The 10,350-nt window shown below is 37.7% G+C and overlaps 1 protein-coding gene across 1 annotated transcript in view; it reads right to left on the reverse strand.

The window, feature by feature from the left end:
• IL1RAPL2 (interleukin 1 receptor accessory protein like 2) overlaps positions 1–10,350 on the reverse strand; it is a 192,374-nt gene that overhangs the window by 48,031 nt on the left and 133,993 nt on the right. The window contains exon 3 of the mRNA XM_006171950.1: positions 2,713–2,858. Coding sequence (XP_006172012.1) covers positions 2,713–2,858 — 146 coding nt within the window. The remainder of the gene's footprint in view (positions 1–2,712; positions 2,859–10,350) is intronic.

Genomic DNA, 10,350 nt, shown 5'->3' on the forward strand with positions numbered 1-10,350 from the left:
AATTGTGGTATTAAATTAGAACAGAAATAACAGATTGTGCAATACATTATAGGCCATGGTAAAGATTTGGAATTTGATTCTAAGGGAGGGTTCTACGATCACAGGGTTCTGATCTGGGTAATAACGTGACCTGACTTTACATATTTAAAGGGTTTTTATGGTGAATGTGATGAAAATGTGAAAGATGATTCCAAGGATTTTGGCTTGAACAACTGGGAAGGTGATGATGGTAATGGTGATGGAGGAGGTGACTGGAGGAGAAGGTTTATAACGATGAGAAATTAGGAATCCTGTTTGGGACAAGCTATACCTGATAATGCCTATTAGAACTCTAAGTGGAATTGTTGAATAGGCAATTGGGTACACAAGTCTGGAGAAGAAGTTCCGGCTAGAGATGTAAATTTTGGAATTATCAGCATGTAAATGGCTAACAAAACCATGAGATGGAGACTGAACAAAATTGCTTAGAAAACAAGTAAAAACAGGGGTACCAAACCCTGAGGAATTCCAATATTTAAATATAAGGGTAATGAGAATTAATATTGTCAGTTATTCATGATTCATACAAGTTCAAGTCCCTGGTAGAAGTCATGGGAGGCAACAGAGTTCAACAGTATGGTTTCACATCTATTGTCAAAATTTTTAAAATTTTAAGTGATGCTGGTTGTTGCTTTACTTACCAAAGGGAAATACTAATTTTAAAACTCAACTTAGCGGGGCGAGCTGATGGTATCGCAGTTATGCTGCTGGACTCCCACATGGCTGACCACGGTTTGAGTCCCGGACCCAGTGGCTTGAAACTCATGCTGGGCATGTGTACGTGTGTGCCAAAGATCTCAGGAAGAGAATGGAGGATAAGGGATTGTGGCATGGCCATCTGCCCTGGGGGGTGATTTCTCACTGTCTCTGTCTTTCTCTCTGGTGAGTACATGTGTCCTAAGGTGAAAATCTCTACAAAACAAAAATCAAAAACATCACTCAGCTTAGACTATTTCTGTCTACACTGGCCAAATGATAGGACCCTCCTCCCCCATTATTTTTCTTCATAGCAATTCTTTCATTTTAATGCTATATATTTTATGTAATTTTTTGTTTAATATTTTTCTTTGAACTCTCACTGTTCCAAAAACTATAAACTCCATGAGGACTTGGGGATAGCTATCATATTTTGCATCCTATTTCCTAGCACCTAGCATGTTTGTTGCACACATGCCCTCAGTAAGAAAAGAGAACTTTAATCATTTATTTGACAAAATGGGTTTTAAGTGTTTGTTAGTGAACAGACATTACTCAAGGTAGTCGGGGATACAGAGGTACAAGAGTGACCTCTGCCTTGAAGGATTTGTGAGACTGAAATAAAGCTGAGATGGACAGAAACAGTGATACTTGGCCAAAAGGTATCTGGATATGATCAATGCCTGCTCTTTATGTAGGCAAGATTTAGTGTTTATCAGTGCAACAGAGAAAATAGTCATGTTCAGTATAATAATAAACACTGAACATGATTCATTTCATATCTATTATATCATTACCATTTGAACCTCATTGTGACTCTGCAAAGTACCCTACTTTATTGATGAGGAAACTAAGACTCAGTGAGTTTAATCAGACAAAATAGTCCTACTGAACCAGGAATCTGAACCAAGTCTGTTGAACTTGGGTCTCTTACCTTTTCTTTTCCATATTAAACTTCTTTATCCTTCAATTCTCCTTATTTTAAGACAGAATTAAGTTTAGCACATTAAGAAGTAGTGCTGGAGCAATAAAAGCATTATCCTCAAAATCATGACACTTCCTTGCTTATGCTATGGCTGCTGGTCATGGCTAAGTATTGGGACTGGCTGGAGAATAGAAATTCCATTCTGGCCAAAAGGTACAAGTAGTGACCTTGCCTATTGTAACTACTCTTTTGCTCTATAGCCTAGGCAACAAGAGCACTGATTCAGAACATTTGTTGTGCTATAAAACCTTTGCCAGATGCACACATACAGATTTAGCCTTCTACAATAATCAAGAGTCATGGCAAGGTAAGAGCCAATACAGAAGCTTTTTCTGTTTTCTGAGATTGTTATTGCTATGTCTGTTTTTATCCCCTTTATCTGTGAATTTAGAGTTTCTTTTATTTGCCCGTTGTATTCAATTTCCACCCAATCTGGAACCAACTCTAGAGAGAGATCTCCATAAATGCCCAATTATTTAGAAATATATGCACCTGCTAAGAGTCCCTTAATACCAGGTCATAACATAAAATATAGTTTATGAACTTTATGATAACAATTGTAAAAATATTATGTGTACTGTTTACTTTATTTATGTTTAAGTCAGGGAATAAAAAAGCAACTTTGTTTCTTATCCAATAATAAAATCTCTAGCATTTTATTTAAGCAATATAAAATATAAGAAGGCAAAAATATGGAGAAAATATTGAATGTCAATATATATAAAATTTTATGTAACACTATAACCAAGGTACACCTTATCTCGCTGAATTTAACACATAACAAATACTTCATTTCATTTATCCACTTCCTAATGGTATTGAAGGTCATATGTATTTTATGCTAATGTGCACAGCAAGAGATATTGTTCCTTAAAAAAGCTAAATGGTTAATAGAAGTGTATGCTAAATGATAAAATAAGACCAAGAAACATTATCTAACTTTAATAGTTGTTGGTAGCTAAACAAACCAATAGAGTTATAAAAATAAGTACCCTTTTTACGCAGTAGAACACTGGCATGTTTTCTTCCATTTCGGTTTTCTACATGGCAGGTATAATTTGCCAGGTCAGCCTCCACCACTGAATCAAAGATGAGTGCCAACTCAACTTCTTTTTCTCCAAGATGCTCTTTGAGAAGCCTGAAATAAAGACAGTATTCTTGGCTGAATTGGTTTGATTTGGGCAGAAAGCAGTCATACAAAGAGTGCAGATTGTTACACAGTGCACACAGGTCTTTACTGGGCATAGAGACTCCTGGCTTGGTGTTTATACAACCAGAATCTTCAACAAGAAAACATGAAAAGTGGTTCTTGACCTGAAGATCAGTTAGGAAAAACAAAGTGAGGAATTCACTTGGCAGAAAGAAATATTAATGTGCTAATAGGCTTTGATAAATGAAGGTGACATGATTTGTGGGGCAAAAAGGAGGTTCCACATTTTAAACTGAGTTTACAAAAACTAATTGGATTTTTGCACTCTTGGCATGAAAGGGAAAAATTTGTAGGAGTAAAGGTTTTGGTGTTAGTGGTTAGTTTTGACAGCAGTAAGGTAAAGAGGTAAAGTAGAAGACCTTGAAAACGATTGCCTTATGAGAAATCAAATGAAGGTGGTTACCAGCTAGTAGCCTTCTGTCCTTAGACATCAGAGAAGCCTGTTCTCTACTTTTCTCCTGTCCATTGTTTAATGTATTCATGTGTCCTGCACTCTAATCCCCCAGTAATTCTAGTCTGCATCATGTCCTTGATTTCTCCAGACATTGCTCCCCCTTTGTCCTACTGCTTTCTTCCCTCATGGGAGAAATCCTGTCATGTGTGACATTTTCTCCTGGTCCTGCATTTTGCTTTCTAAAGTGAAGTTGAAAAGGACCTTGAATGGCCAAGAGCAGGTGTTCTTTACAGAGTAGCTGAGTTCCTGGGATTCTTTTCTAGGGAGTACTCCTCTCATTTCTTTGGAGAGTTATATTTTCACCAGTGATCAGCCCCTTCCTGGGTGAGGTAAAAGTGTGTACCTTGACAGTTTTTGTCTCTTTCTGCCTCTGGCCAAATAAATAGCAAATCATGACTCTACCTGGTGGCATTTCTGTGGTTATATCCCAAAGTAGGTTCTTACATACATATATTTTTACACATAAGATATTTTGGATGGACAATTGGGGAATGAAGAGTAATTCTTGTGTGTTTTCTTTTTTTTTTTTTTTTTTGGACACCTGGGTAAAAATGCAGAGAAGAGAGAAGACCTCTCTAATTTTCTAGAATTGAGTGTAATGTTTGAAAAGGTGACTCTGCTTAGAGAAAACTGGGTTCTAAGTACAGGCCTCCCACTTGCTCAAGCTAGATCCTTATAAAGTCATTAACTCAATGGTGCCTTAATTTAACTCATCTTTAAACTTGAAAAAATAATTGCCATACTTCCCTAAACTTTGTCGTGAGAGTAAAATGGGTTAAAATGATTTGAAAAGTAATTCACACTATACACATGCAAATGAGTGTTATCAAACACAAATATTTCATAATCTCTGGAGGGAGATCATATTTTGTGACTTCTGAAAAGATTTGTATTTACATTTAATGCATTTTAAGATAGACTTGGCTTAATCTCTTCTGACTCAACTTTGAGAGTAGGAAGGGCTTAAAAATAGGTTGGTGCAGGCCAGCAGATGGCGTAGTGGTTATATTGCTGGATTCTCACATGGTCAACTGTAGTTTGAGTTGGACTTAGTGGCTTAAACTCATGCTGGGTGTGTGTATGTGCATGCCCAAAATCCCAAGAGGAGACTGGAGAGGGGACGGTGGTGTGGCCATCTTCCCTGGGGGTGGGGGTGATTTCTCACTTTCTATCTCTCTGTCTCTCTGGTGAACACACATACCCTATAGCAAAAATCACCCTAAAAAAAAAAAGGAATTGGAAGACAGTTCATAGAATCTAAGAGACTCCTATACTGAAATCTGAAGCTCAAATTTAATTCTAATTCTGTATTCTAAAATTTATCCTATTTCTGTTCCCTTCCTATAATATACAAACTGAAGCATTGACAACACTGGCATTTTAACTTTTCTTTTCCTGCTCTTTACATTAATGTACCATAATTGGATCAAAAAGTGTAACAATGTTCTTAACTGGATTTTTGAGCTCACATCTTACTGTTATTCTTCCCATTCATTGTTTTTCTTCTTAACTAGTGCTGTAGCTTGCCTTCTCTCCTCTCCCAATATGTACATAATCAAGGGGGGGAAAAGGGGGAATTTACAACCTTCATGGTTTACATTGACTTTTGCTCCTCCATAGTCTCTCTGCAGCTCTGTGTAACCTGCTGTTGAAGAAATCCTTTAGTTGCAGACATTGCTTAGGTAACACAAATTCAGATTGATTTAAAGCTGCACATGGAGGGCAGCCACAGCCTCTGCCAGGCACGAGGCAGAAAGCTGATCCTGTTTCTCTTGACCAAGACTTTCCCTCTTCATTTCTAATGCAGTTTCCAAAAACGGCTCTTCACTAGCTGCAGGAAGAATCTGGAGAGAGGATTTGAAAAATGATCCTTGGTCCATCTATTAATATATATGAGGTGTCTTAATTATCAGCTCTTGAAAATATAAAGGTGACTTGCTTTTTTAGAATTAAGAGCAGGTTGGTGTTTATGTCTACAAATCACTCTGCAGAGTAGTCATAATTTCCTAGGGAATAGCCCTATATAACAATTAATTGGTATTTTTCTGCTGATCCCTAATAAGTGCCTAGTTCTGGGCTAGATATTTGGCATAAGAAAATATAAAATTAGGGACCAATAGATAGCATAATGCTTATATTGCTGGATTCCCATGTAGTCAACCGTGGTTTAAGTCACCAGACAACTCACACCGGGTGTATGGGCATGCATTCCCAAAATTCCAAGAAGAGAATGAAGCAGAAGGAGTTGCAACATGGCCATCCCCCTGGGGGGACGGGGGTGATTTTTTGCTTTCTGTTTCTGGTGAGTGCACATACCATACATCAAAAATATCTTTTAAGAATATGAAAAAGATCTAGGGATCAGCAGTTAGTGTACTGTCTATGTCGCTGGACTCCCACGTAGTCGACCGCGGTTCGTGTCCTGGACCCGGTGGCTTAAAACTCACGCTGGGTGCATGTGCGTGCGTGCCCAAGATCCCGAGAGGAGAATGGAGGAGTAGGGATTGCGGCGTGGCCATCCCCCCGGGGGGTGATTTCTCGCTTTCTGTCTCTATGCCTCTCTCTGTCTGTCTGGCGAGCGCATGCGCCCTATAGCAAAAACCTCTCTCAAAAAACAAACAAACAAACAAAAAGATCTAGTCCCTGCTTCCATTAAGCTTTAAAATTTAAATGAAGAGATAAGAACTACACAGAGGGAAAAAATATATATAGAATAAGGTAAAGCAGGGTGATATAGTCTTATTTACTATATGATTTCAAAGAAGGAAGAGAATGTTGTTGACTAAATTAGCTAGAAAAGGTAAGAGAATACTCTGGCTAGGATAAGGAAAAGAAAAGCTAGGATAAGGAAACAGCAGATGGCATAATGGTTATGCTGCATGACTCCCACATAGTTGATCATGGTTCAAGTCCTGGACCCAGTGGCTTAAAAACTCACATTGGATGCATTTGTGTATATGCCCAAAATCCCAAGAGAAGAATAAAGGAGAATGGATTGTAGCCTGGTCATTCCCCCCTGAGGGGTGATTTCTAGCTTTCTTATTGTCTCTCTGTGTGTCTTCGGCAAGTACACGTACCCTATATAAAAAATCGCTCTCACACTCAAAAAAAAAAAAAAAGGAAGATAGGATCAGGTTTTTCCATAATGTGTGAAACAGACACTAAATAGAGTCATTTCAGTGGCTGGCAGGTGGTGTGGTGTTTAAGCACTGGACTCCCATGTGGCCAACCACAGTTCGAGTTCCTGATCTGGCTGCTTGCTTTCTTGCCTCTCCCTCCCCCCATCCTCCTCTCACTCGCTCTGTTCTTCTCTGGTCAAATTAAAAATCAATAAATAAATAAAGTTGAAATTGTAAAAAGAGAGAGAGAGAGAGAAAGTCATTTCAGAATAGAGGTTACAGGTTAGGGGATCCTGGGATATTTCTTAAGTAACCTCAGAAATATCTCTTTTCAACAATTTACATTTGGGGATAGGTAAGAACCACATTCATTCTGACTTTTTTTTTGTTAACATCTTTATTGAGGTGTAATTGATATACAATATAGATGTTCCTCAAAGACCTACAAATAGAACTACCATTTGATCCAGCAATTTCACTCCTGCTTATCTACCCAAAGGATAAGACTATACTCACTTGTAAAAGTACTAGTACATCCATGTTTATTGTGGTATAATTCACAATTGCTATGACATGGAACCAACTGAAATGTCCATGAACAGATAAATAAATTGAAACAGTGTGGCACATATATGCTATGGAATACTACTCAGCCATAAAAAAGACCATGGCATTTGATAGAAAGTGGATGAACAAGCCAGACTATGAAAGAAAGGCACTGTATGTCTCCACTTAATATATACTGCATGTCTGCCCTCTACGGCAGAAACGGAAAGATTAGAAGATATAAAAGCATGGAAAACAATTGTGGATACTAGAGATAATGTGGGAGGATGGTGAGAAATGGAGGAGGCTTAGAAGAAATGAATTAAGGGGAAAAGGAAAGAAGCAAAATATTTAACACACAAAAATGGAAAATTATCTGTTGATGATAAGACATGTGATAATTCCTTTAACTGGAGTAATATGCAGTGTATTCATGCTGGTAAAATTTATTTTGCAACTATAATGATATATGTGGTGGAAAAATGTAATGAAAAAAACTGATATTCAAAAACCAGTACATACTTAATGTATACAATTTGATGAGTTTGTATATACCCATGGCGGTGGTGAAGAATAACCAAAGGTATCCAAGGCTTAATGTTTAAGGCAAGTTATATGTAGCAGTGAACACTTCCAAATTGAGGAAATAATAAATCCAGGTAAAAGAAATCACGATTTTCACAAGTTTTATTTAGTTAGAACCTATTATTAGAAAGTAGAATTAGAAAGAGTTTGGAAATTGTCATTCCTATCATCACAGCCATATAAAAGTCGAAAAGATGGAAAATTATCATTTCTTCTTAGAACCATCAGAGAATTTAAGTTACAGAGCAGCTGTCATGAAAACTTGAAAGAGGAATGAATACTGATAATCATAGTGTACTGGGATCAGAATCCCAGAAGCAAAAGCTGTTACCAGAAGAACTACCTAAACTGTAATTGATGAATTTCTGGAGGCCCATTATGGACTAGCTAGAGAGTTAAAACCTCTATGAGAGTTCATCTTAAGTTGCCCCACATTTTCATGAGCATTGCCTACAGGACCACTATCAGATTCTCAATGTGAACCATACGATTCTCCTAATGCTGCTGGCAGGGGGAAAGGGAAAAACAACCATTTTTTTAGAGTCTTTTTTTCTATAGGGTAAATGTGCTTGACAGAATGAGACAAAGAGACAGAAAGTGAAAAATCGCCCCTCGGGGGGATAGCCACACGACAACCCCTTCTCTTTCAATCTCCTTTTGGAATTTTGGGCATGCACGCATAGACACTCAGTGTGAGTTTCAAGCCATCAGGTCCAGGACTTGAAACGCAGTTATCCATGTGGGAATACAGCAATGTAATCATTACACCATGTGCTGGTCCCAAAAGTAATCATTTAAAAATTATTCCTAAACCCTCCATTCTCCCTTTTAAAAACCTGTCCTCAAGGTAAAATATTTTATCAGAGCTTAAGCTACTTAGGTTTTACCAACACCTAGCTTATCTGAGATAAGGGAAATACCCAGCTCCAAATCCCTTTAGCTTTTCTGTTTCACTTAAAGGGTGAAGGAATACAAAATACTTATGAAGGTAATAATACAGGGCACAGGCTCAATAAATGACTAAGGCTTCATCATAGGATTATGGAATGCCTACCACATCAATCAAGCTCCTGTAGGATAATAAGAGATTTTAGCTGAAAATACTGCAGAACTGAGATCCTTCTTAAGTCTCTAGGAAAACCCAAAGAAAAGAGCAGAGGCACAAACAAAGATGCAAGAAAAATAAGTCTCTTACCGGTACAGGTATGGCAAATAGTAAGCACAGTTTTACCCTTTGCCAGATAAAAATAAAATCTTATACTAAAGAACTATTTACCTATGTTCTTTTTACTCACTATATGACATCTGTCTTTCAACAAAAATTAAAAGACATGCTACAAAGCAAAAAAACAAAACCCTACAGTTTGAAAAGATGAAGCAAATATCAGAAACAGATTCAGATATGGCAGAGATTTTAGAATCATAAGATGTGAAATATGATATAACTATGATTAATATGCTAAACATTCTAATGGTAAAAGTTGAAAATATCCATCAATAGATGGGTAGTATAAAACCAGAGAAGGTGAAGAAACTAATAAAGACATAGAAAATTTATTCCATGAAATCCTGGAAGAAAACTTCCCAAGTTTAGAGAAGCACTCACACATCCAGACCTAAGAAATAGAAAGAACTCCAAATAGAATCAACCCAAAAAGATCTTCTCCAAGGCATATCTTTGCTAGACTGGCCAAGCCTACAGATAAAGACAAGATACTAAAACTGGCAAGAGGGAAATGAGAAGTGACTTACAAAGGTCATCCCATCAGGCTAACTCCAGACCTTTCAACAGAAATAATGCAAGCAAAAAAATAATGGGAAGACATATTGAAAGTGTTAAGAGAGAAACAATTTCAATGAAGATTATTATATCCAGCAAGATTATCCTTCATATGGGAAAAAAAAAAAGATTAAAGTCTTCTCAGACAAACAAAACCTGAAAGGATTGGCCAATGCTAGACCAGCTCTTCAATAAACTCTTAAGAGGGAGCAGCAGTTGACGTAATGGCTATGTCACTGGAGTCCCATACAGTCAACTGTGGCTCAAATCCTGGACCTGGTGGCTTAAACTCAGGCTGGGTGCATGTGCATGTGTGCCCAAGATTCCAAGAGGAGAATGGAAGAGAAGGGATTGCGGCATGGCCATCCCCCCTGGCGGGTGATTTCTTGCTTTCTGTCTCTCTGTCTCTCTGGTGAGCACACATGTCCTATAGGAAAAACCCCAAAAAAAAAAAAAAAAAGAAAGAAAGAAAGAAACTCTCTGTAGAAATTCCTGTTCCAGTAAAGCTAAGAATGAGCAGCCAGAAATAAGGGAATGAAAGACAATCAAGACAGTGGTCAACTTAAAAGTAAGGACAAGTCTGGAAATATCAATAATAACATTGAATGTTAATGGATTAAATTCTCTAATCCAGAGACACAGACTGGCTGAATGGATAAAAAATCAGAAACCCTATGTCTGTTGCCTACAAGAAACACATCTCATGGATAAAGACACACAGACTAAAAATGAAGGGCTGGAAAAAGGTATTCCATGCAAATGGAAACAAACAAACAAACAAAAAGCTGAAGTAGCAATACTAATTTCTGACAAGATAGGCTTTAAAACAAAAACTGTTCCAAGAGACAAAGAAGGGCACTATATTGTAGTTAAAAGGCTAATCTATCAAGAAGATATAACACTAGGCCCCGCGCCAAGGCGGCGGCGGGAGGCGGG

This window comes from Tupaia chinensis, unplaced genomic scaffold, assembly GCF_000334495.1.
Source record: "Tupaia chinensis unplaced genomic scaffold, TupChi_1.0 Scaffold150128_1, whole genome shotgun sequence".
NCBI classification, from domain to species: Eukaryota; Metazoa; Chordata; class Mammalia; order Scandentia; family Tupaiidae; genus Tupaia; species Tupaia belangeri.